At 36.4% G+C, this 25768-nt stretch overlaps 5 protein-coding genes across 5 annotated transcripts in view; 3 read left to right on the top strand and 2 right to left on the bottom strand.

Annotated features, from left to right (window-relative positions):
• The window catches only part of LOC128255835 (terminal nucleotidyltransferase 5C), a 55444-nt gene extending 45148 nt beyond the window's left edge, over positions 1-10296 (bottom strand). Inside the window, exons 1-2 of the mRNA XM_052985600.1 lie at positions 9463-10296; positions 3991-5489 (exon numbers count right to left, since the gene is read on the bottom strand). Of these exons, the coding sequence (XP_052841560.1) occupies positions 3991-5019 (1029 nt within the window). The 5' untranslated portion in view covers positions 5020-5489; positions 9463-10296. The remainder of the gene's footprint in view (positions 1-3990; positions 5490-9462) is intronic.
• Positions 10297-14858: 4562 nt separating this feature from the next.
• Positions 14859-17119, bottom strand: LOC128255837 (kynurenine 3-monooxygenase). The gene is made up of 3 exons (XM_052985609.1): positions 16768-17119; positions 15295-16338; positions 14859-15213 (listed from the first exon to the last, which is right to left on the bottom strand). Exons 1-3 carry the CDS (start codon positions 16873-16875, stop codon positions 14974-14976), a joined length of 1392 nt encoding a protein of 463 aa, XP_052841569.1. The 5' UTR covers positions 16876-17119; the 3' UTR covers positions 14859-14973.
• Positions 17120-17583: 464 nt separating this feature from the next.
• Positions 17584-19929, top strand: LOC128255840 (calcineurin subunit B type 2). The gene is made up of 4 exons (XM_052985615.1): positions 17584-17842; positions 18066-18105; positions 18981-19279; positions 19335-19929. Exons 1-4 carry the CDS (start codon positions 17840-17842, stop codon positions 19503-19505), a joined length of 513 nt encoding a protein of 170 aa, XP_052841575.1. The 5' UTR covers positions 17584-17839; the 3' UTR covers positions 19506-19929.
• A 151-nt stretch (positions 19930-20080) lies between these two features.
• LOC128255841 (uncharacterized) lies at positions 20081-22448 on the top strand. The gene is made up of 5 exons (XM_052985616.1): positions 20081-21001; positions 21066-21145; positions 21213-21348; positions 21409-21536; positions 21888-22448. Exons 1-4 carry the CDS (start codon positions 20899-20901, stop codon positions 21522-21524), a joined length of 435 nt encoding a protein of 144 aa, XP_052841576.1. The 5' UTR covers positions 20081-20898; the 3' UTR covers positions 21525-21536; positions 21888-22448.
• Positions 22449-23102: 654 nt separating this feature from the next.
• Positions 23103-23953, top strand: LOC128255842 (uncharacterized). The gene is made up of 4 exons (XM_052985617.1): positions 23103-23385; positions 23450-23529; positions 23586-23721; positions 23782-23953. Exons 1-4 carry the CDS (start codon positions 23283-23285, stop codon positions 23895-23897), a joined length of 435 nt encoding a protein of 144 aa, XP_052841577.1. The 5' UTR covers positions 23103-23282; the 3' UTR covers positions 23898-23953.
• Positions 23954-25768: the final 1815 nt, after the last annotated feature.

Below are 25768 nucleotides of genomic sequence, written 5' to 3'. Positions count from 1 at the left end.
TAAGAGAAAATAGAAAAAGCTTGGCACGCTATACAACCTCTGAAACACACAGGCATATGTTTTTTTATACCCGTTACTCGTAAGGTAAAAGGGTATATTATATTCGTTGAAATTATGTGACAGATAAAAAAAAGCCTTTGAGACTCTTAAAGAATATATATTCTTGGTCAGGACAGCAGCTCAGTCGATCTAGTCATGTCTGTCTGTCCGTCCGCATGAACGTCGAGATATCGGAAATTATAAAAACTACAGATTTGGTGTTTTACATGCACGCACACTCAAACGCCCAAAAATCGCGAAAGCCTGTAATTTACTTTTTTGACATGGTTGAAGCCATGCTATAGGTATATGTTGATCGAATAGGTTAATATCTATCATACACAAATTTTACATTATTTTAAAAGCAATTAGAATAAATGTTAATTTTTGGATATGTGAAAATTCGAGGTTCGGTTTAGTAGTGATCCTGAAGCTCGGTAGATTTATTTATTTTGAAATTGTTAAGCTAATTAACTAGTGTATAATGGTCGGGTTATAGCGTTCCTTCTTGTTTTTTAAATATATTTAGAAAAGAATGGCCTGGAAAAGCATACTGCAAAGGGAGATTATATCATCAGCTGCTCCAACAGAAAGTTCGTAGCTCAGACGGTTCATTGTAAACATTTCCACCTGTCCATATAGCACACTCGTATTCATATACAGATTTAAATGACGCTTGACGTAAGCAAAAGAGTTGATATATTTCAATTTATAATATATACCTATGTGTGCTTGTACAATCGCCATGCCTGATAAGCTTCAGAATGTTTGCGAATCTTTGACGAGATTCAAATCAAGTCTGGAAATCCCCGCATACTGGGAACACACTTTGGGTTGAGTACTTACTTTATATGCGTTTCGACAATGTAAAGCGGTCTAAAAATTTGACTTCCAAAACCACTAGTAAACAATTTGTGATGAAAGAGTATCCCAAAACCATTCTATTTATAAGACAGAAAGGGAACATTTACCTTTTCGTTTTAAATTACTGCGTAATCAACTCATTTCCTATGAAGTATATCTGTTATTATTGTTATATCACAATCTTAGTTTGAAAGCTAGCTGACTTCAGTTTCCAACTTCCTGTGATAACTGGACTTGTGCGATATTTCTATGCGATAACTGTATATATATATAATATCATTATCACATTGACATCTCAACTTCAGCGATAACTTTATCCGAGAAGGTACTTGACCATTTTTTTTACCCTCAATCATTAAAAAGTAAAATTAAAATACGAGTTAAAACTAGATAGGAGACTATTAAACTTCTAGAATTATAACTCCTAATCTTTTATCGAAGAAGTTAAACAATATTTTTTTATAGTTTTTAACCTACTTGATCTAAGGTTGGAAAGAAAAATATAAACCAACCATAATTTGAATTACCTATATAACCAAATTCAAGACTTTCTGTTACAGAGCTTTCGGCATAAGAAGTTCCACTCACTATCTTATCAATGGGCTCGCTTCCGTTGCTAAAGTGTTGGCCACGTGTGGAGAGATTTGTTTCCAAGCCAAGTATTTTCACCAGCCAATGTCATAACTTGGCCTACTGTGCTTCGGAGTCAAAATTCACGTGGGGCAATTTAATGTATGTCTGCGACCAAAAGAGTAAACATCAACAAGTTGCCGAGAGATCCAATTCGAGTGATTCATTAGAAAATGTGTGTTCGGATTGTTTTTCTGAAAATTTTCAATGTTTTCGTCTAGTTTTTGTTCTTACGATTTGAAGGCCAGCAAAGGTAATGCCAAGGCTAAGCAAATTGTTGAAACAGTTGTTAAAAACGGCACAGCCCAAGACGAAGGCAAATTAGCCAAGAAGTGACTGTAATTGATAAATTTTAGGGCTGGTTTGACTCTTAGTGGTTTTGTAAAAGAGTTCCTTTGTGATAATTTCAGGTTAGCTTTCTAAATCATCCCTAGGCAACAGTTTATTTGGCAATATATAGCTAGGTCCAAACAAGTTTCACTTTTCGCATCAGTTTGTCTTATTTTTTCCTGTATTTTGGTTCGTTTAGAACTAGTTTTGTTAACTAGCTCAGTGTTTTAGCACATGCTAATCAAACCACTTTCGGTTAATTTTTTTCCACAATAAAATCAAAATCAAATGACAAGAGACGTCAACGAGAAATTTGCATAAAATACCTGACTCGAAATTCTCGCAGAGATTTGGTTACCATATTGTTTGGAACTCGAGTTGTTGGGCCAGAATGTATATACATAAGCAGCTATTAAGAGTGACGGAGATTCAAGGCGAGACATCAGTGTTTCCGTATATTAGCATCGCATTTGTCTCTCTCGATTGCACAAAATCGGTGGCAACAAATTGCCTGCTGTCAACCAGAGCGTATACGTTATATTTCGCCTCAAGTGCATAACCGTAAATAACAAACAAAAAGAATATTGTCACATACACACAGGGAAGAGATAACAAATTGCAAAACACTTGCAAAAAAGGCCCGCAAATCAGTGCGGAGAGAAAAGTCTTAGATTGTTTGTTTCGAGTTGTGCAGTTTAGTTTCTACGACTCCCATTTTGCGACTCCCGAAATGAAATCAGCTTATCAAAAATATATAGGTGACTAAGCACTCACTTTCTCGCCATTCTTGCTCTTTTTCTTATCATCAGTACTTGTTTGTGTGCCATTAATTATGGCTGCTTCCTTCGGTAGCTGCTAAAACTGATTAGAACGCAAACTTCTCAAATGGTACCAACATTCAAACCAATGGAAAGCTACGAAAGTTTCCTCACTTTGGGGGGGTATTAGATACTGCGTTTATGTTTTTTCCTAAATTTTCAAATCGTATTTCCAATAATAAACTTTAAAAACCAAGATTCTTACTTCAATACCATAAAAAAACAAACATGTGATTTATATACAATAAATTGTGCTACACCCAGAAAAAAGTCATGGTAATTCCAAATATTTCCACTTTGTTTTGAATACAATATTTTCGGTGCTGATTTAGCCCCGAGTGGTGTTGTGTTTAAATCAAAGTGTGCTACACTTTTATTTTTAAGTATGGAAATGTTTAGTTTTAAATAAAAAAAAAATAATTAAATCTACAATTTTCCTTATTGGCATACATTATCATGTTTTTAGTTTATTTTAAGTATGTTTATGTTTAAACAAAAAATGTTACATTCATATATATTAATGTTTAATTTTACTATGTGGTTTTTCTCTGGGTGTGCAGTTACGAACGTAATAAATACAAATCCCAAAGACTAATGCCGCTCTCACTTACTGCTTTTTTAAAGGCTGAGTAGGATTGGCACTTGTAAATGTTATTATTTATGATCCCATATCAATTTCGAGCGTTCATCGATAGAAACAATACTTAGTTAGGTTTAGTCCCTTAGTACACTGGCTTATTAATGTTACATTATCAACATGAAATCGTTCAAAATTATAGCTTCTATCAAACAGAATAACAAAGTACTTTAAGTTAAGACAAAACCTTTCTCTTAATAGTCAAATAATATTAAATGTTATCAAAAAAATAAAAATCAGAAAATTTGAATTGGCTTGTAATTTGGTGATTCCCAAAGACAAATATTTATTATCTGATGGATTTCTATCATAGAAAAGATTAATGTAATGGTCCTACAGTGAGTGCCAATATTGACATTACATGGAATATTTTTCTTTATTTTCAAACTATTGTTTGTCCCTTTTAGTCAAACGCTCAGAGATAATTCTTTTCTACAAATGATTAAAAGCATTTATATATTACAAGTGAACTTTTTTTTTAAAAATGAAAGATCCGGCTTCTTAGTGGAAACACATTTTAAAACAACAAAGGGACAACATTTAATGTTGTTATCTATGACGGACTACAAGGTTTGATGTAAAACTTCTAGTAAAAGAATTTAGTATCTTCAATAAAAACTTTAAAATAAATAATCGATTCACTCGAAGGTTATAGATCTTTTCTCGACTCACCTGCATTATGGGATACGCGATACGTCCTTTGCCGAACCGTTCTATGATCGTAAGCTTGGAGGCGCTGGCCATGACACCGGCGATGTTGGATGAGGACAAGACCGGACGCGACGGCGGCACAATGGGCACAAAGTCGCGATTCCTTTCGGCGAAAGTGCGATCGAACGAGTTGCGACGATCGCTATGGGACCGTCTATACGCTACATGATTGCCATTACCACCGCCAGCGGCATTGGGCGCCCGACCCGATTGGTATGTATTAGATGAACTATTGTAGTGGGATGCACCCATATAGGATTTGGATTTGCGATACTGCTTGCCAGAGTAGACAACCGGTTCCGGATAGTTGAGATCGCTATGATTGCTGGCGGTCTCCGATCCAGAACTGGTTGATGACGACGACGAGGTGGCGGAGGTGGAAACGGAGGATGTGGATGCTGTTACGGCGGTGGTCAGACTAGAGATCATCGATGGCTTTGAGCATTTGGCACAGGGCACGGCCAAGGCTGCCGTTAGCAGTTCAGCGGGATTTATTTTGCCCAATCCACTGTCCAATGTGGCCGGTGTGTCCAAGGTGTTGCTGTTACTATTGATGCTGTTACTGTTGCTGCTTTTGTTGCTGTTGCTACTAATGTTGCTACTGATATTGATGTTGCTCCTGTAATTGTTGCTTCTGTAGTTGCTGCTGTCGCGTGGCAGCGATTGCAAAAATATCTGTTGCCGCTGTGGCTTAGCTTTTTTGCTACTGCGTTGCTGTTGTTGCTGCTGCTGTTGTTGTTGCTGCTGTCCCTTGCCTCCATTCTTTTTGTTAACGTTGTTGGGCTTGGCATTTAGCCCTTTATTGTTTGTTGTTTTGTTTGTTGTTTTGTTATTCGTTTTGTTGTTGTTTATGTTGCTAAGGTTGCTGCTGTTTTCGATGTTGCTGCTGTTTCCGATGTTGCTGCTGTTGTTGCCCGCCGCCGGCAACATTGCCTCTCGCTGCCTCTCCTTGTCCTTTTCCGCCTTTTTGCCATTCACCTTGTTTACCATTTTCCCTGTCTCTTTGTTTACCCTTTTTAACTGTTATCCGTGCTGCGATTCTAAAGTTCCGTTAGTTTTCTCCGTTCTACGTTCCGTGCGCAATTGGCTTTTGGCTTCTGCTTGCGCTTGTGTTTTGTTGTTGTCGCTCTCGGTTACCGCTCTTCTTGTCCCTCTCTCTTTTTTACTCTGCTTTTCTGCTATCTCTCTCGCGCGCGCGCATTCGCTCTCGATTTCGTTGATTGTGAGCTTTTTTGTGTTTTTAGTTTGTGCCACGTCTTGTTGTTGCTGGCGTGCTGCGATTTTATATTATTTTGAATATTTCGCTAGCGTACTTGTTATTTTTATACAAAATGAGCTTTTGTTGTACACCATTTAAATGTTTTTAATCACGAAATTCAATAATGTTGTTTCTTACTTGCTAACACTTTTTCCCAACTGCGTATTTTTCTCGAAATTGCTGTTCTGCGTTTTTGCTACCCCTGTTGGATAGCATTTACCGAAAGATAAAACAGAGAGAGCGCATCATCATGAAAAGAAAAAAAAAGATAAGGGAAGAAACAAAATTAGTTATTGGTAAATTGCATTGACGAACAATAGTTTTAAGCATTTTCTAGAAGAATGTTCAAAATTCCGTTGAGTTTTTTACAGTGGGCATAACAAGTTAACGAACATTTTACATGAAATTTCAGTGCAAAGTGTACTTAAACTTATTTTGCCCACTGTATGTATGTAAATATGTACATATGTATGTATATAAAGCCAGTCAAAAATTGCTAATGAACGCAGTCTATTTCTGCCGTCTTTGCTTAGCTTTTATCACTGATTAACTGCTGTGGTTTCCTAAATGAGCTCTATAAGTATAAAAAGTTCCACAATTTTTAAACGCGCAATTTATATTACTTATTTTTTGCGTTCATCCGAAAAAGCAAAAAACAAAATCGCCGAAAAAAACGCATATCTAAATATGTATGTTTGTATAGTTACGCCTATATGTACAGACATAAATACATACATATGTATGTAAATACTTTCCATTTGGCGGGCGCGTTGTCCCTCTGTCTCTTTCTGTCCCCCGCTCGATGATGTAAGTTTTCGTATGAGAATGCTTTATTTTACTTTGCCTTACTCTTCTCTTTTCAAAATGCGGCGATTGAATGTGTGATCAGTAAACTAATTAGTTAAGGGGGTTTTATACTCTCGCAGTTTCGAAAAATTAATTTTTTTTAAATATATTTTAATCTGTGTACATATGTATGTCTGGGAATGCGCTGCAAAAAGGATTTTGTCGAAATAATATTTTTTCGCATGCTCCTACTAACCGAAAGTTACCTACGAACATATGTATTTCAATCAATTATACACCATTATTTACCTTTAAAAGCGTTTTCTCGAAAGCAATGTTTTTTTAGCTGCCGAGTAAGACGTTTTATAGAAGAACTAGTCCGATTTAAAAAATTTTGTTTTCAAACTGTTCACAAAACATAATCCATATCCCCAATAGGTAAAAAAATTAAGTAAAAAATTTAATATTTCACTTATGGTTGCATAACTGTTAATAAATGCAAAATAAAAAAATCTGCCTCGGGAAACATAGTCGACGTTACAACGAATCTAAAGAATAACTTTTTTCTGATTTCTGATCTACCCGCTCGCCAAAATGTGTTATGTGTGTCATGAAAAACAAATTCCAAGGTTCAGGAAAAATTTTTTTTTAGTTTAAAAACAAAATTTGCATAGTTCGTCGAAACGATATCGATAAACTTAAGTTTATGTTTATTATTCAGATACTTTGGGAGATGTTTTAATTTCGATATAACAGAATCATTTTTGTGTTGCCTTTAAATGTTGTTTAACCTAACGTGCGAATATTAAGTCGGTCCAAATTTAGTGTAAACTTAATGTCGTGCTGCAACTCAATACAATGTTCGCGTTGTTGCATTTAAGGCATAGAATGAATGATTTTAGCAACGTTTTTTAATTTTTTTTTTTTTTAACAAAACAAATGTTTTAAATATAAGCTTGCGGACAAGGTAAGGTTAGAAATGGAAGAAAGAAAGAGGAAATGCCATCTTCCATATGCACCGTATAAGGAACTACCTGGAAAATTTAAGGTGCCTTTTTAGACTAGTCGCATATGCGAAAAAAATGTGTTTACACTGGCCAAGATGGATCTTTGTTAGGGACCTTGCAATTTTCTGGTTAATAGAGTACTTTTTACTTAAGCAGCAATCATCCGCAGAGTATAGTCTTTTTAAAAACTTGACGCCGAAATCCATTGCTTCTTGTAGATGTTTCGAAAAAATACTAGTTTGTTATGAAATCTACCGTCCTACAAGCCGAAAACTTGTCAAATATACTAACATTTTTCATTCACAGGTTCCTCATGGGAAAATATTTTAAACGATCTACTTTTAATTTTTTTTTTAATTTAAAATAAAATTTATGTGATTTTGAATATGTTTATTGCAAATCTATCATAATACACATGAAGAGTACGAGTAAATTAAGATTAGATTGATTTGAATAAGTTTTTTGCCTACCAAAATCTGACATTGAATAATGAACCTACCACATATGTATATATATAGGAAAAATTACCTTTTAAATGCCCTTAGGGTATATGTCTGGAGTTACCAACAAATAAATATACAACTTCAAAAACTAAAAAAAAAACTGTATGGAAAAAGAAATTCCCCTTAATTGATAATATTAATACATATATATATTAATACATATTTTACCAGAACGTTCACAAGACATTAAATTATCTTTATTATCTAAGGTACAAAGTAAGGTTTATAATTATAATTTGAATTCAAAAGCAACCCAAATCTACTCAATATTTATAAGATATAATAATAAAATATTTTCAAAAATGTTACGTTGCCTTGCAGTTTCTAACTAAAATAGTAATACTATACCCTTGTATGAAACCAAAGTAGATATTTACGAAATTAAACCATCCCCCTGAGTCTTTTGTTATTGTTTACCAGACATTATGACTTAATCGCTTATACGTATATGTATCTACAAATGTACATTCATTTCGTATACGAGAAATTCAATACTGATCTCCTCCCCTTCCAAATGAGTTAATTACTTTTCCAGAACTGTCGAACACTAACCGATCTTGAACCCTAACATGATGGATGAATTCAAGAACGACGATAATTTTTCCCCTTAACGAGCAAACGTATTAGTACATGTGTATAATTTTTACTAAAATAAACTGGGTATTCCCAAGTGCGTTAAATTGCTTTTTTATTGTCCATATTATATTATAGTCAACCGAATTCCTTTTTTCAAAATTCAATAATGATGTAGACGATATTTTTCCGTCTTCGTTGTGAATATGGCAGATTTTATCATTGATATATTATGCAGAAACCACAATTTTGAGACATAGTTCAAAATAGTAGGGGAGGAAGTTAATCCATGTAATTGTAAGTATTATTGTCAAAGGATCTATATGTCTAAAATCACGATTAAAGCCCTCAATTTGCAAAAGAGAAATACTGTTTCTTTTTTGTTTAGTTTCGTGTATATAATAATATAATATATAGACAATTTTATGCAATCACAATATTGTCTAAAATAAAATTTGACCCTTTGCATTGGCAAAAATAAATTACAAAGGCTACTAAAAAAATGTTCAACAAAAAAACAGTATTTTCCTTTTGCAAAACGTGATTTTAGATTCTTATCTCTTTTGGCATTTTTGATAAGAAATGAGCAAAGATTACGTTCCGCCTCTTTTTGAGTAGTCAAAGCAAAGCAACTTTTTCGAAAGTTTTAACCTCTTTGGGTAAGAAAGGCTATACCCTCAACATCAAATAACTCTGACATAAAAATGTTGTTTCTAAATAATTATATTTTCGTGTCAGCAAATATAAAATTTCAATAATTTTCTCTTTTGGCGCCCTGCAGCTACACATGTATGAAAAGAAAACTGTAACGAAAAGTGCGATCAATACTATTTTTTACCTCGTTAAAAGTGGTTTGGGTTTGATTAACGATTAGTTTCGAAGTGTGATATTTCATATTATTAAAATAAGCTTTACAAGTAAAACAAACAATTTTGTTATTTTTCTCAGAGCAGTAAATACAAACACATCAAGAGGAGGATCTTGGGTTGAATAATATCTTAAGGTGTTTTCATCTACATATCTCTACACCGCCAAAAAATAGCGAAACCGGAAATGCCAGATGCCAAGACTACGCGAGAACCAAAAGGGGGCATGGGCCGAGGGCGGGTGGTGTGTGTGCCTAGATCGTTATCCGCATTTCTGGTTTGCTTTTCATTATAGGCAGAACACAAAACTATGCGACACGATGCGATCTGCGATTTGCGAATCCCCCGGACCCCGAGAACTGTGCTGCAGTCACGTAGCCCCACAAATTGTGCGAGATCAATAACGGTGATTGTGTGTGAGTCTATTTATTTGTATTTACCTTAACAATTCGAATAGCTCGTGCCTAGTCGCTCATTATCCAAAATCCACGGATGGATGGCTGCTTCGTGATTTTTTAGGATGGGAACCGAACAGAATCCTATCTTATAGGTCTTTGTAAAGTAGGGCACGGATTGCTGAATTTTTAATCAAATTGTTATAAACAGCAAGCGGCTATTGGTATCAACAATCGGTATCGGTATGCTATCGACGACGGGCAGCAGGGTGTGGGTAGGGTTTGACGTTCCGGCGAAACGCTGGCAGAGCGCCTTACACTAAAAACAACGAACGGTCCAGGATGGCGAACTGTATATTTAGTATTTGGTTTTGATTTTGGATTACTACAACAAAGTAACAAGCCAAAACATTCGTTTTTTTTTTTTCTAAAATTCTGACAAGTAACACTTTAATTGCTCGGCCACCGTTACTTTTGGATTTCTATAACCGTTGCACTGCACACACACACACTGAGAAACATTCACTTAACTCCAAACTTTTGATTTTGAATTTTAATTTCACTTTTTTCGCTTGCTTTTTTGGCGTATGTATATTTTTCGTTTCTACAGACCACGCGGAAACTCGGCGGAAAGCTTCGAGAATGTGGTTTTCGACTTGACAGCAAAAGGGCTGATAAAGGTAGCTCTGGAGCAGGCTTTTATATCGCAGTAAACGGTTGCGGATTTGTATTTTCGTGTAACTGTTACTGAGTTGCTATATTCGATATTCTGTCCAACGGTTGCTCACCGTTCGATCGGTTTTCGGTTGGCACTGTACTGCTCCCTGGGCTTTTGGTCTACTTGAGTGTCGAACATGTGACGAGCAACTGATGGCGATGGCGCTGGCCCGCTGGTCCGACGGCCAAGCGAAGACGAGCGCTTGTGCATACAGTGGGACCTGCCTATTATGTAACTTTTGATGGGTGAGTTGAAATTTAAAAAACTATTATTGGAGTTAAAAAGAATCCAAAAATGTGGTAGCCCAAACCGCCAAAAAAATGTCTAAAGCTTTCGAAAAACTAAAACTGGAGTATTTGATTACGAATAATCATTCTTAATACTAACTAACTTATTTCAATTACCTAAAATTATTATTACTTCAACATAAATTTGAGATATGTTGGAAATTGTATGGTTAATATTTATATGTGTAGGAATTTTCTATCATATCTGGTAAATAATCTGTAAGGAAATCGTAGAAAAACTGATTAATCAATTTTTATTCTATTTGACTTCTATAATAATTATTTTTCGTTGACGTTCCACTGTTATTAGTGGGAGCAAAGCGAAGCGCCGACGATTCTAGAGAGTGCCAACCAAAAAGTTCGCGAAACTGAATTAACAACAACAATTAAGTGGCGCTCACCCTTTCTCTCTATCACTGTCTTACGCTCCACCTCTCATTCGCTGTGACCATGTATTTTTTTACCTTCGTTTTCACTTCCTTCCACTCTTTCGTTAGTCAAAATCTTCTCCAAACACCTGTAAGCTTTTGAGTAGTAGGTCAAGAAATGGCTAGAGGCTATTGTTTTTTAAGGTTTTCACTTTTAAGCCTAGATTTAAAGTGAGTTTTTTTATCTGTGCTCATGAGAGAGGATACGAGTAAAAGGGAAGAGAGATTGAGCCTGAGGGGGGAATTGAAAAAGCTTTTGTTCGATCATCTTGTTGTTGTAATGAAATACCGGCCGGCGTTGGCGTTTTCAAATTGAGAAAGCGCCGACCTTGCGCTCTCTTTGTTTCCCACCCTGTCCTCCTCCCAGTGCGGTGGGGGTAGGGCGCGGAAGAGGGAGAGGGTTGGGGTGGCAACCGAATGCTAATTAATCGAAAGCTTTTTCTCCCTCTCTGTCGCAGCTAAAAAGCCCAGCGATCAGCGGATTATGCCCATTTATGCATATGATCTATAGGCTTTATATAGGGCACACAGCCCAGTGATCCTTTGGAAGGCAAAAAATAAACAAATGCATCTGCCGGATGTTCGGGGATCACGATCACGTGACCAAGGCTGCAAAACTGCGAGTAGAAATAATCGATGAAAAGCGTAGCTAAAATCACATTGTCAGGGCGGTATTTTTGGCTGTCGCCGCCTCAACAGCTAAAGCGACAAAACAAACCCAAAAATATCCACACATCCACCGGTTGATAGTCTCGTAGACCAAATGAGATGCGTAGTAGCCACGCGGCCAACAAGAAATTTCATTTATTTTGCCAACACACGAAATCGAGCATACCTACACACATACATATGTATTTATAAGACCTGCGTGAATCCACAGTAAACAATAGTTTATCAGTTTTCTTTGTTTTCAAGTTCCCCCATCGCATTTGATTTGTTATTGAAGGAGGGCCAATCTTTAAACCTGAAAACGGTTTAAGCAATTTTAAAAATAAATAATATATGAAACATATGAATGTGGGACAATTTGCTGACGATATGGTAAGTTTTAGAAATTACTATATCCATGAGTAGCATAAACAAATTTCTCCATTGAAAACATTTCCACTCAAAAGGGGAAACCCATATCATTTTCCTGTGTGAAGATATTTTAAGTAAACAAACACCTTTCCATCTTCAAGTATTTTAAGTTTAAAAACTTCATTTAAGTAATCGTAGAGTAAAAGGGTATATTGTTTTCGTGGAAAAGTATGTAACAGATAGAAGGAATCGTTTGCGACCATACAAAGTATATACATATATTCTTGATCAATAGCCGAGCCGATCTAGCCATGTCCGTTTGTATGAACGTCGAAAATTCGGAAGCTACAAAATCAAGAGATTTGGAATTTATGAGACCTAACTCTAATACCCACAAATGCACTATAGGGCCAACGATCGCATTCTTTGGCCCAAACCCATATTTGAAAAGTCGATAAAACTAAATGTGTTGTTTTACGATGCATTAACCGAAGACCAATCTGCTATGTTACGTTTCAGAAATTCCGATAGATGGCGCTTCTATTAAGATTACAGCTGTTTAATCAGCCGTTTGAGATGCAGCCTTTGTGCTTTTGAAATTCTAATTTCACATTGCAGTTTTGAAGTGCATAAAAAAACAATAGAAAAGCTTTTCAAGAAGATTTTTTAAAATGAATTTGAAGAATGGTGGTGCGTACTAAGTGTTTGTGTGTTTAAAAGGTTGAAATCTATCCTGATTTCCATGTATTTAAGCGGTAAAGTAAATTGTCTTACAAATCTAATTTTTATCTGGAGCAACAAGCGAGTCTAGCGTGGTCCACTTCTAAAACCTTTTGAGATTTCAAGAGTATTTATTTCTTGTTCAAATATATGTTGTTGAAATCGCCACTTATTGCCACTTTTAAATTTATTTAGTTTTTTTAGACACAACCTTAAGTTTTGCAGCTTTGAGTTGTTTTTATATGTATTGAAAAGGCAGCCCAAAAGGACAAAGAAGATGCTATTTTAACTTTCTTAACAACCGCAGCAGCTAATATATTCTTGAAATTTGAAGTTGTTCCAAAAATATCATACAAATTGGTTAGAAACCGACACAGTTACAGTACTTTTGAAAACCTTGAAATCTGTGGGAGTCCACCATTTACCATTCTAGCTAGAGGAACGTGATCCCAGAGAATGTAAGCTGCAGATTCAGGCATTAACATTGCACACTTGTGTGAAAAACAATCATTCGATGTGAATGCAAATTTCCTATATTGTATTTTAACGAAACTCTCAAATTTGAACTTTAATTAAGCTGGGATAAAAAATAAATAAACCAAAATTACAGCTTGGCTGAATGAGTGAATCGTATTATATTCATAAGCAACAACAAAGTTGGATAGATTAATCGTATGGCAGATAATAGATACATTGGTCCGATTTCAGTTTTTTGAATATATATGTAGCCTAAGGATAAAAAAAAAACATTGGTAAAGTTTCAACTCGATATTAGAAAAATTAAGCGACTTATTAATTTTGCCCCACAAAAGTGGTCGTTGGCTCCATAGTGAAATGACGAAAACACTCGGAGTCATGTTAGGCCTTAGTTATTAGGCTCTGTGTTTGTGTTCAATCGGTAGACACAACAAAATCGATCTGTAATTTTAGAAGCAATTGGCAATTATGTATTGCTATGTGACATCACTGCATATTTAAAAAACGGAGTTCGAGCATGAGCAGAGAGCACACATAGTAATAAAAGTACGCAATGTGTGTGTGCCGACCCCGGTTTTATACAGTTCTTGTGTGCTCTGTCGCTGCTCTGCATAAGATAGTGTCGTTGAAGAGAGGTGTGGGTTGGAGGTGGGGAAGGAAGAGAAAGTTGCGTTGTGGGGCCTCCACCGTCGTCATCCCAGGACTGCAAATGGGGGTGGACCATTTGCCTCCCGCGTTGAAGTATGCAATGTGGGGTTGACTGATTAAAAAGCATCCAAGGCCAAGGTGACAAGCTCTACCCAAAATCTTGCGTGGTCGGACGACTTGACAAGGGCATCTCAAATCAAGATTACTCGCCAGGAGAGCATCTTGGCGAATCCAGGTTCCAAACCAGAGCTTAAGTGGTCCGAAATCGACCCCGAAGAGAAAACTGGACCATTGCAGGGAGCGATCAACCACTTGACCCTAAGTTCGATTCTATCAGGTAGTTTAAAAAGCCATTGTTGTGGCACGTGCCAACGAAGAATCAGTTCGGTCCATCTACTGTCCATAGCTTAGGCGAAATGTGGCCAAGGTTTGGATACCACCCTCAACAACGGATGACCGGAAATTGGTGTTCTCAAATCTTTGTGTGTGCAAATTGAGCAATCACCGCCACCTTCCGCAATAAGCCATAGCCCTAGCAAGGAATAGTAATACTTGAAACGTATTAGATTATCACATAGCCAATAAGTGCTCCTCCTCGGAGTAATCCTTTGGTCTAATAAAATAAGTCCTTCCTCTGGAAACCACAGAATTGTTTCCCAGGAAATAGCGAAAGCCATTATCACGGCTTACCTCAAATTCGGCCCTATAAGTCGACCTCCAAAGTCTAACCGTTAATCATGTACTAAGAGCTTAGACAATTAAGAAAGGAAACGAGATGGATATTAAGCAGAGCTACATAAATGTCAAGATGGCAAGGCAAAAACTGAATCATAGGCTGCCTCCTGCACTGAACTTACTAGCACCACAGAAGGTGGAGACAGACTTTCGGGTTGTCTTGATGCAAATGTAGAGACTGACGAGATTTCAAATGAAAGCTGGAAACCACTGAAACACGTGGCCAAGAATGAAGCAGTTATAAAAGAGAAGACACTGTGGGCCATCAAGTTACTCCATACTATGATTTCGTTTACAGCTGTGGGAGGATGACGAGACAATGAGCCAGATTTATTTGGCAACTCTTTATTGGGGACCTGGAAAGTTTAGCAGAAGTGACAATGATGGAACTGGTACTTTTCATGTCACTTACTGTTAATTTAATGAAGCACTTTTTATTTTCAGGTGTAAAACAATATTTTTTAAGGCATACTCTTTCGTGCTTAAGCTTTATATTAATTAGAAAATGTCTTAAGAAAATATTTCAAATAAAACGCTGTGAAAAAATAGCTACTCCTGCCAGGATCGCAGCCAATAGAGTTGTAACGGAAACCCGCTTCAACAGCTGGTCCTGCCACTTCCTGTTGGCAACGCACTGGGCGTAAGGCATGCTGGAAAAGGAGACGCTGTTGTAGAGTGGAATCCAGCTGGGGAAATATCGAAATAGCAAGGTATCCAGCCACTTTCGGATCCGAAAGGACCAGCGTTTGGTCAGGTCTCGCATCTGGATGAATAATAGAATGGAATAAAGTAGAGGAGGGTTTAAAATATGTTATATATTTATATATATATATAAAATACTTACCTCCACATAGTTATACATGGCCAGATCACAAATGGCAAAAGCGTCCTGCCAGCGGGACTCGGTAAACTGAGCCAACGCCTCGTCCAGCCGCAACTCCTTTTCCAGAATTCCGGTGAGCAGCGTGACATCCTCCATTCCGGCATTCATTCCCTGGCCGTAATACGGAACCATGGCATGTGCAGCGTCGCCCAGGATCAGGGCCTTGTCCGCATAGTGATAGGGTTTGCACTTGATGGACACCAAATGCTGTGGCCTAGTTTTAAAGAAGTCCTTGACGAGCTGTTGCTCCCCAATAAGCGGCAGGGCATCGTGAAAGTTCAGCTTGAAGAAATCCAGTAGATCATTTTGATTCCGAATTTTAGCGAAGACCCCGAAAGGCATGGATAGGGTCACCGTGAATGACTTGTCCTGATTCGGTAAGGCGATCATCATAAAGGAGTTGCGGGGCCAGATGTGCAGGTAATTGGCGGGCATCTGGAAGTCACCCGATTTCGAGGGTATGCAAAGTTCCAGGTAACCTGTATCTATATACTCCTGGGAATAATTAAAGCCCGGCAAACGGACCAATTGCTGGCGTACACCACTAAAGGCGCCGTCACAGCCCACTATTAGGTCCGCTTTGGCAGCAATCACATCTTGGTTAGGATTCCGGAACTCCATGGATCCCTCTCTGAGGTTAGCGCTCGTCAATTTGTGCTCGAAGTGGCAGCGAACATTCGGTAATTTATCGCAAGCATCCAGAAGCACCTCGTTTAGCTGACGGCGACCCACTGAATACAGACATTGTTTGCTGTTGGGGTCGTATAGGACCACACTGGTGTTTCCCCTGACATCGTGCAGCATTCTACCCCTCATGGGTATGGCAGTGGCCAGGACCTTCTCCTCCAGACCGACGGCGGCCAGAGCCTTGCGGCCCCGCTGGGAAAGTGCCAGGTTAATACTCCTACCCTGGACCACCAGAGCCTGGCGGATATCCTCCCGGTACTCGTACAAATCCACCTGGTTGCCCATACGGGCAAAGTTTATGGCCGCCAAAGAACCCACCTTTTAAACAAGTTGATATAGGTGAAATAGAAAGTTTAAAAATATCTTGATAAGAGTCGGGGATTAGGGATAAGGCAGCATCCAGATAAGAGGCGCATTTAGATACAAAATTCAGCAGCATAATAGATGAACTTCGTCTTTCTGATTAAGATTGTTATACTAAGAAGTAAAGTCATTTGAAAAATGATCACTTCTTATTTTCTTTTAAAAACACTAACCATTAAGGTCAAAAAAATTTGCTTCAAATATAAAATTGATTTAAATGTATTCGTGATTTGGTTTAAAAACGTTAAAAGGATTTCTTAAAAAAAAATTGTTTTAAAAGCTGTTTCTTAGTAATGTTTTTTGAGCATTAATTTTCACATAACAACCAAAAGTAAAGTCAGTTTGTTAAGAGCCTTTGACTATTTAAAAAAAAAAAACACTTACCAGTCCAGCTCCGACAACCGCCACCCTGCGCCGCCGTCCCTCATCCTCCGCAGCTCCTGGCGACTCCTGGTGACCGTTTACCTCCTGACTGATGATTCCTTGCCTCATGACTGTTTTGGTCGAACGTCGCCAGCAAAATGAAGATGGAAGTGAGATGGAAGCCAGTTAACTAGCTTCCAAGAGTGTTTAGCCAAAAGATTATGCCGTATGGACAGTAAACGCTATCTGTGGTTGTTTGATGTTGCTGCGGGAAGCCAAGCAACTGCAGCGGCGTAGCCAGAAGCCTTTGTTTAGGGGTCCCTTATCTATATTGAACTACAAAAAAATGTTTACTTGTATTTGTTAATAACCTCAGATTTCTTTTCATTTTATTAGAATACGGATTAAACAAATATTTAAACAATCATCCACCCACATTTGTAGACAATTGCTTTATGCTCTAGCTTAATACATATTGAAAAAACACGAAATAAATAAATTCACTATTTTCACCGAAATGAACATTTCTCAACTATGCACCCAATTCTTGAACCGCCATTTTTGGAAAAATTGTGATTACTGACAAAAATTTAAAGGAAAACACGTAAACACACGTAAACCATGGTAAACCCCCTACTTCCAATAAGTACAATTTATTATAAATTGAATAATTTAATTTAATTTATTCAAAAATTAAAAAATATATATATTTAAAAAAAACGGCGCACATTTTCAAAAAATTCTTTTGCTAGCTGACACTTGAAAAGTTGGCAGCCCTAGCAGCGTGTTGCCAGACTCAAAGCTTTTTGGTATATTTTCTTCGGCCTCCGCGCATTTTTTGTCGCTTATGTTACGGTCACACCAAAAGCTGCTGTGGAAAAACTCATGCACAATAGAAAATAGAAAACCGAAGATTTCCACAACAAATCCGTAAATCAGCGCCCCAGAAACCCGAGTAGCATGTGCAGGATAGCCCCCAGTATTGGATTGTAAACGAAACTAGAGGAAAAGCGAGAAAAGAGCGACGCCAAAAGGAAAGCGTATTTGCACTCTATAGATAGCACCAAGGAGAACCACAAAAGGCGAAACCAAAATGGTAATAAAATGCCAACAATATACGCGAAGAACAAGTGCAAAAGTGCGAGAGTGAGAAGGGGAAGGGGGAGAATGGAAGAGAGCAGAAATGGGAGTGAGAGTTGTTGCCGTCTCATAAAGTCAAATTCCGTTCATCATCTCTCACCCCCTTCCCCCTGATCCCTTCCACCTGCTGCTGCAATAAATTAAAATTTCCCAAATTTATATATATTTTTGCCTTGCAGGGAAATGAAACATCACTGCCCATGGAAATGTGTTCCAATTGTAAGTACGAAATTGTTCAGTCAATGTCATTTAAACGGAATGGCAGCTGTTTATGAATATGCAAACATAAGCACACACAAGTGAACATTTAGATACGGTATAAGCGAACGGCCAAATAAGGAATGCAAACTAAGCGTGAACGTGGCGTCGACATTCCATTTACAATTATCAACTCTTTATTTCGGATCAAGAAAAGATTTTACACCTTTTTTTGTTTCTTTCGAAATGGTCATTCTAGAATGTGACTTGTCACACGTTTCCTCATCTGATAATCGACGGACAAGCGCTCGCTAAAAATAAATTACAGTCCCACAATCTTAAGTAGAATAAAGCGTTTGATTTTACATCTATAATAGGAATTTTCGTAATATTTCTAAAAGCAAATTTTCGTATTAGGGATAAATATCGTATATTTCCTGTTACAAATTTTAATATCATTTAAACATTTTGTAAAACTTAAGTTTTTTTACTACTGTTAATAGTTTAAAATATAGTCGCACAATCTTAATTAGAATAAAGCTTTAATAGAAATCTTTATAATATTTTAAAATGCAATTTTGGTATTAGGAATAAATATCTTATTTTTCCTGTTACAAATTTTTATATAATTTCAAAATTTAAAAACTTTAGTTAATTTTACTATTGCTTACAGTTTAAGAGTAAAGTTTCTCCAATGATTTCAGGAAGAACTATATAATAGGAAGATTTATAAACATCGAAGAATTGCGTTCTTATTTAAGAATTTCGTCATTCGCATCTATAGAGGGATGCTCCACTGTATTCATATTTCAAAAATGCCTATTACATGCGCTTGTGATTCTGCATAAATCGAATTTTAAAACGAAACTTCCATGTTTTTTTTTGCATTCCTCCAGTCGACGCCGATGAGATCCGGCGGTTGGGCAAACGTTTCCGGAAGCTGGACCTGGACAACTCGGGGGCGCTGAGCGTGGACGAGTTCATGTCGCTGCCAGAGCTTCAACAGAATCCTCTGGTGCAGCGCGTGATCGACATTTTCGACGCGGACGGCAATGGCGAGGTGGACTTCAAGGAGTTCATCCAGGGCGTGTCACAATTCAGCGTCAAGGGCGACAAGCTGTCGAAGCTGCGCTTCGCTTTTCGCATCTACGACATGGACAATGACGGCTACATTTCCAACGGCGAACTGTTTCAGGCAAGTCCCGCGAGTTTCACGTAGAGATCGCCCTAAACGCAACTCTGTTTTACAGGTGTTAAAGATGATGGTGGGCAACAATCTAAAGGAGTCGCAATTGCAGCAGATTGTGGACAAGACGATCGGATTCGCGGATAAGGATGAGGATGGGAAGATTTCGTTCGATGAGTTCTGCTCGGTGGTCGGCAACACGGACATCCACAAGAAAATGGTTGTTGACGTTTAAAATAGGTTTACGCAGATCCTTCTTATACGCGATTTTATTTATTCTTTTGTACATGCGTCGGCATCCTTTGGTTGTCACTATCACCACAATTATTATGGTTATTACTTTTGATCGGCGATTCTATAGTTGAATATTGTTACAAGCCGTTAGCAAGCCAGTTCAGTCAGTGAGTCAGAAAGGCGATATAGCGCCTGGGGAGCGAATCGCGAAAACAATGTTGTTATCCTAAGTTGAAAAGTGGAAAAATGCGCCTCCTACTTACTTTTTAAATATATACATCTATATACTTATATATAAATGGATATATAGTCTTAATTTATTATACAAATATACATTTATAGAATTCAAAACCCTAAAGCAAAACTACTCTAAAACGGAAGTCAACTCCATGCAAGTGAAGGCAAATAAAGCAATTCAAGTTCAACCAATGCTCTTTCAAATCGGTAACTGAGAGTTTTCCACTTTCACTCTATCACATTGATGTGTCATAGCTTACGTTAATTATTTCTAATTCTCCTGTGATTTTGCCAAAAACAAAACAAAACGAAAAGCAACAAATCGAAAAATAACGAGAAAGGGCACAAGGACGAGGGGCAACTAAGCAACCTGCCCCAAGGAGCTCTCCTCAATTGACTTAGTCTAATTTACACGTTGTGTACTTTTTATATATTTATACATACCTACTTGTACTAATCGAATGTTATAATCTACGTATTTTTATATATCTTGACTAACTCGAAAACACCAGAAGAAGGGCGAAGTTTGCCAAGTTTCTTAACTCTACCTTAACCAGTCTAACACCACTTAACTCAAATTAACTGATTCTCACACAGAATTACGCCTCGAAATTATCTAAAATATGCTACATTTTACGGATTATCAAGCGAGTTAACTGAAAATCGAATAGTTATACATCAATACATATGAAGCAATGCCATGCGATGCGAAGTAACATTTTTTTATACTTAATTATACTAGTTAAAGATGCAACAAAACCAAAAAATAAGAATGCATGTTACAAATTTTATAAAAAAAAACAAATTTTTGCACACTCGCCACTCAATTTGTTAGCTAATCAATTTCATTGCATTATTCCAAATAATCGACTCGAGATCGCAACTCATTGTAAAATGGTGTAGCCAACAATCTGGGACCCTTTGGTAGGGCTCAGTTTGCTGGCCAGTCGAAGCAATAAAGAGCAAATCCTTCAATAAAATTATACTTATACACAAACGAACAAAGGTTTTCCAATTTGGCGATGGGAAAGCGAGCGAGCGACAGATAAGATAAAGCCACCAGCAAAAGTTTGTCGACCAATGCGATGTGTGTAGTATTCTGTGATTCAGTTGTGAAATAATCCTCAAACTGCAAAGTTCTCCATTGAGTCGGAAACATGTTGAAGCTGGACACCAAAGGAGGTATCATCTGCACGGGCGTTTTATCCATTGCCTTTGCCATAACCTATTTGGCACTGATGGATGAGTATTTCTGGCGAAGTATGTACAGTGTACACATATGAGTGTTTAGAAAAAATGTAATTGTGTAACTATTTCGATTCAGATGGACTTTACGAACTGGGGATACACATTTCTTCTCTGCAAATATTAGGCAGCGTATGCCTTCTAATAGGAGCTTTTAAGGTGAGTTAATTATGTTAGCTAAGCGTCTGACACTCTTAAATCGAACTAACTTCTAATGTAAATCCAGCAAAAATACAAGTTCTTAGTGCCGTGGATGATAACCACAGGGTTCTTCATGTATCTTATGGTTTATGCGAGCATTACGACGTTAACCAGACTTGGAGATTGGATCTTCATTCCGACGATGTTGCTGCCGTTTACAGGTAAGGGGTTTTGGTTGTCAGATTACACAGCTATTTAACCTTTTAAAACTCTATTATTAGTTTATCTTGGCTGTGCTTTGTACTCGGTGCAAAAGGCTTTCGACAGGATGCGCAAGGACATGCCCCCATTGTACTCCAATTTGTCCGCCGAAAAGGATATCGTTCATCATATTTAGGCCAATAAAACGGTTTGTCCAAAAAACAACTCAAAAAATATAAGTTGAAAATAAAAGCTTGCTAATCTTGTTTTGGACTCAACCTGCGCAGTCGTCCGATCACATAATTAATCTCTATATATTTCATATTTTTGATTGTTTTATGACTCAGATGATTGCGAAACGAAATTACACTTTGAAATTTCCATTCCATTTTGTCTTAGCTTACCACAATAACTGAAAAACGAGCCGAAGAGATTTTCATTTTGGAAAATCATCGCTGGTATTGAATTAATAACAACAATAATAATAATATTTGAATTATAACCACTTCGTTATTTTTTTTTTTTTAAATTAAAGTGTTCGATTTTGTTTATATTTCAGAATTTACTTCAATTGGTTTTAACCGCAGACGAAATTAGCCAAAAAGGATTAGCCTTGAAAATACATTCATTTCGAAGAATAGGGTAACAAAAGCTGATAAGATAACTGTTAAACAAAAGCTTTCCAATTATGAAGCTATGAAAAAAAAGTGAAATGTGGAAACAAGCACAAAAGAGGCCATATATTCCTTAGCGATGTAACTGTTATATAGAAGAAAACAATTAGTAATATTCAGCTGAACAACATGATCACTGGTCATCACTTTCATCATGTTCAGCAAAAAATGAGCGTATAAATAGTACGCTATCTTTTCTTGATAAATGATAAATATCTGCTAGCCTATATTAATAGTGTAAATATCGATAAGAACAAACAGAAAAATTAAATTGTAAACAAAACAAAAATAAACAAGAAACGAAGCAAACGAAGTTCATATACCCTTGCAGCTATTGCAACAATTAAATGTTCTTGAAAAACTTAAAATTATGATTGACTTGCGTGTGTGTTTACATTGAAGCTATTTGAAGATTATTTGATAGTTCCTATGGCAGATATATGATACCGTTTTCCGATTTTAATAATATTAAAAGCGTAGTTCTGAACTGTCAAATCATTAATTTATCATAAAAAACTTTTGAAAAAAAAAAAAAATAAATAAAAAAGTTAAATTAAAAAATTTTTTTAAATATTTTTATTGTTCTTATGGGAGCTTTAAGTTAAAGTCGTCCGATTTTGATGAAATTTAAACCGTAATTCTGAAATATTTTAGAAATTTAAACCGTAATTCTGAAATATTTAACCAGCACTATATCTCGAAAAACTTTAAAAAAAATTAAAAAACACCAAAGATATAGTTTTTTTTAAATTTATTTTTCCGATTGTTCCTATGCGAGCTATATGTTTTAGTCGTCCGATCCGGCTCGATCCGACTAATATACTACCTGCAATAGAAAGACAACTTTTGGGGAAGTTTCATGCACATAGTTTTTAAACTGAGAGACGAGTTTGCGTAGAAACGGACGGACAGACGGACATGGCTAGATCGACTCTCCTAGTGATGCTGATCAAGAATATATATACTTAATAGGGTCGGAGATGTCTCCTTCACTGCATTGCAAACTTCTGACTGAAATTATAATACCCTCTGCAAGGGTATACCCTTGCAAAAAAGCAAAAATAAATTAACTATTGCGTAATGTATCTAAGAGTTCAATAAAATTATACTTATACACAAACGAACAAAGGTTTTCCAATTTGGCGATGGGAGAGCGAGCGAGCGACAGATAAGATAAAGCCACCAGCAAAAATTTGTCGACCAATGCGATGTGTGTAGTATTCTGTCATTCAGTTGTGAAATAATCCTCAAACTGCAAAGTTCTCCATTGAGTCGGAAACATGTTGAAGCTGGACACCAACGGAGGTATCATCTGCACGGGCTTTTTATCCATTGCCTTTGCCATAACCTATTTGGCACTGATGGACGTATATTTCTGGAGATGTATGTACAGTGTACCCATATGAATGTTTAGAAAAAATGTAATTGTGTTACTATTTCGATTTAGATGGACTTTACTTACTGGGGATAAACATTTCTTCTCTGCAAATATTAGGCAGCGTGTGCCTTCTAATAGGAGCTTTTAAGGTGACTTAATTATTTGAGCTAAACATCTGACACTCTCAAATCGAATGGAAATCCAGCAAAAATACAAGTTCTTAGTGCCGTGGATGATAACCACAGGGTTCTTCATGTTTCTTATGGTTTATGCGAGCATTACGACGTTAACCAGACTTGAAGATTGGATCTTCATTCCGACGATGTTGCTGCCGTTTACAGGTAAGGGGTTTTGGTTGTGAGAGTACACAGCTATTTAACCTTTTAACACTCTATTATTAGTTTATCTTGGCTGTGCTTTGTACTCGGTGCAAAAGGCTTTCGACAGGATGCGCAAGGACATGCCCCCATCATACTCCAATTTTTCCGCCGAAAAGGATATCATACATCATATTTAGGCTTATAAAACGACTTGTCCAAATAAAAACTCAAAAAATATAAGTTGAAAATAGAAGCTTGCTAATTTTTTTTTTGGACTTTACCTCCGCAGTCATCCGATCATATAATTAATCTTTATATATTTCATATTTCTGATTGTTTTATGACTCTTGTGTGTACTCTATATCACTATTCAGCTATTTCAAATGATTGCGAAACGAAAGTACCCTTTGAAATTTCAAGTTTAAATTGATTTCATTTTGTCTGAGCTTACCACAATAACTTAAAAACGAGCCGAAAAGATTTTGATTTTGGAAAATCATCGCTGGTATTGAATTCATAACAATAACAATAATAATAATTGAAATATAACAAGTTTGTTCTTTTTTTTTAATTAAAGTGTTCGATTTTTTTATATTTTAGAATTTACTTCAATTTATTTTAACCGCAGACGAAACTAGCCAAAAAGGATTAAGATAGTATAGCCTTGCCAATACATTCATTTCGATGGATAAGGTAACAATAGCTGATTAGATAACTGTTAAACAAAAGCAATGAAAACAAAAGTGAAATGTGGAAACTAGCACAAAAGGGGCCATATATTCCTCAGCGATGTAACTGTTATAAAGAAGAAAACAATTAGTAATATTCAGCTGAACAACATGATCACTGGTTACTGATGGATTTCTTCCATCATGTTTAGCTAAAAATGAGCGTATAAATAAAACGCTATCTTTTCTTGATACATGATACATATCTGCTAGCCTATATCAATGGTGGCAATATCGATAAGAACAAACAGGAAAATGAAATTGTAAACAAAACAAAAATAAACAAGAAAGTAAGCAAACTTCGACAAGCCGAAGTTTATATACCCTTGCAGCTATTGCAAAAATGAAATATTCTTGAAAACATTAAAATTATGATTGACTTGCGTGTGTGTTTACATTGAAGCTATTTGAAGCTTATTTGCTAGTTCTTATGGAAGATATATGATATCGTTTTCCGATTTTAATAAAATTAAAAACGTAATTCTGAACTATCAAATTATTAATTAATCATAAAGAATTAAAAAAAAAATTACAAAACAAAAGAGTTAAATTAAAAAAAATTTTTTTTTGAATATTTTTATTGTTCCTATGGAAGCTTTAGATTATAGTCATCCGATTTTGATGAAATTTAAACCGTAAATTTGAAATTCTTAAATATTGAACCATTACTATATCTCAAAGAACTTAAAAAACACCAAAGATATAATTTTTTTTTATTTATTTTTCCGATTGTTACTATGGGAGCTATATGCTATAGCTCGACCCGACTAATATACTACCAGCAATAGAAATACAACTTTTAGGGAACTTTCATGTAGATAGCTTTAAAACTGAGAGACTAATTTGCGTAGAAACGGACGGACAGACTTACATGGCTAGATCGACTCTCCTAGTGATGCTGATCAAGAATATATACACCTTATAGGGCCGGAGATGTCTCCTTCACTGCGTTGCAAACTTCTGACTGAATTTATAATACCCTCTGCAAGGTATAAAAACAAGCAAAAATAAATTAATTAGTGCGTAATGTATCTAAGAGTTCAGCGTACTGCATAAATTATGAAGGCGCAAAGCCCAAATTAGTAAACAATTCTTAGGGATCCGTATTACCAAAACGAAAATTATGCTTGGAAAAGCACAATTAATCAACTTCAAATGCAACAAACAAAAAAGTGATATTTTGTGGGGCTGTTTAATCTTTGTCGCGATAAGATAATTTTTTATTGCTCTTTCCTGGAAGTTTAACACGTCATTGATGTGTACACAAAAATCATTTTAATTATAGTATTACAAATTGCTAAAAATATTTTAAAATAATGTTTCTATTTTTTCTAAACTTG

The sequence above is a fragment of the Drosophila gunungcola genome, assembly GCF_025200985.1.
Source record: "Drosophila gunungcola strain Sukarami chromosome 2R unlocalized genomic scaffold, Dgunungcola_SK_2 000012F, whole genome shotgun sequence".
Lineage (NCBI taxonomy): Eukaryota > Metazoa > Arthropoda > Insecta > Diptera > Drosophilidae > Drosophila > Drosophila gunungcola.
The sequence above is the reverse complement of the archived record's forward strand: the minus strand, read 5'-3'. Positions and strand labels throughout refer to the sequence as shown.

Excerpts from the sequence above, each read along its gene's own strand:
- LOC128255837 (XM_052985609.1), bottom strand. The coding sequence starts at position 16,875 with ATGAGGCAAGGAATCATCAGTCAGGAGGTAAACGGTCACCAGGAGTCG. Across the intron at positions 16,339-16,767 it reads CGGTTGTCGGAGCTGGACTG|GTGGGTTCTTTGGCGGCCAT; the intron begins GTAAGTGTTTTT and ends CTTGTTTAAAAG. Across the intron at positions 15,214-15,294 it reads CCATGTATAACTATGTGGAG|ATGCGAGACCTGACCAAACG; the intron begins GTAAGTATTTTA and ends TTATTCATCCAG.
- LOC128255840 (XM_052985615.1), top strand. Across the intron at positions 18,106-18,980 it reads CATGGAAATGTGTTCCAATT|TCGACGCCGATGAGATCCGG; the intron begins GTAAGTACGAAA and ends GCATTCCTCCAG. Across the intron at positions 19,280-19,334 it reads CCAACGGCGAACTGTTTCAG|GTGTTAAAGATGATGGTGGG; the intron begins GCAAGTCCCGCG and ends TCTGTTTTACAG.
- LOC128255841 (XM_052985616.1), top strand. The coding sequence starts at position 20,899 with ATGTTGAAGCTGGACACCAAAGGAGGTATCATCTGCACGGGCGTTTTA. Across the intron at positions 21,002-21,065 it reads GGATGAGTATTTCTGGCGAA|ATGGACTTTACGAACTGGGG; the intron begins GTATGTACAGTG and ends ATTTCGATTCAG. Across the intron at positions 21,146-21,212 it reads TTCTAATAGGAGCTTTTAAG|CAAAAATACAAGTTCTTAGT; the intron begins GTGAGTTAATTA and ends ATGTAAATCCAG.
- LOC128255842 (XM_052985617.1), top strand. The coding sequence starts at position 23,283 with ATGTTGAAGCTGGACACCAACGGAGGTATCATCTGCACGGGCTTTTTA. Across the intron at positions 23,386-23,449 it reads GGACGTATATTTCTGGAGAT|ATGGACTTTACTTACTGGGG; the intron begins GTATGTACAGTG and ends ATTTCGATTTAG. Across the intron at positions 23,530-23,585 it reads TTCTAATAGGAGCTTTTAAG|CAAAAATACAAGTTCTTAGT; the intron begins GTGACTTAATTA and ends ATGGAAATCCAG.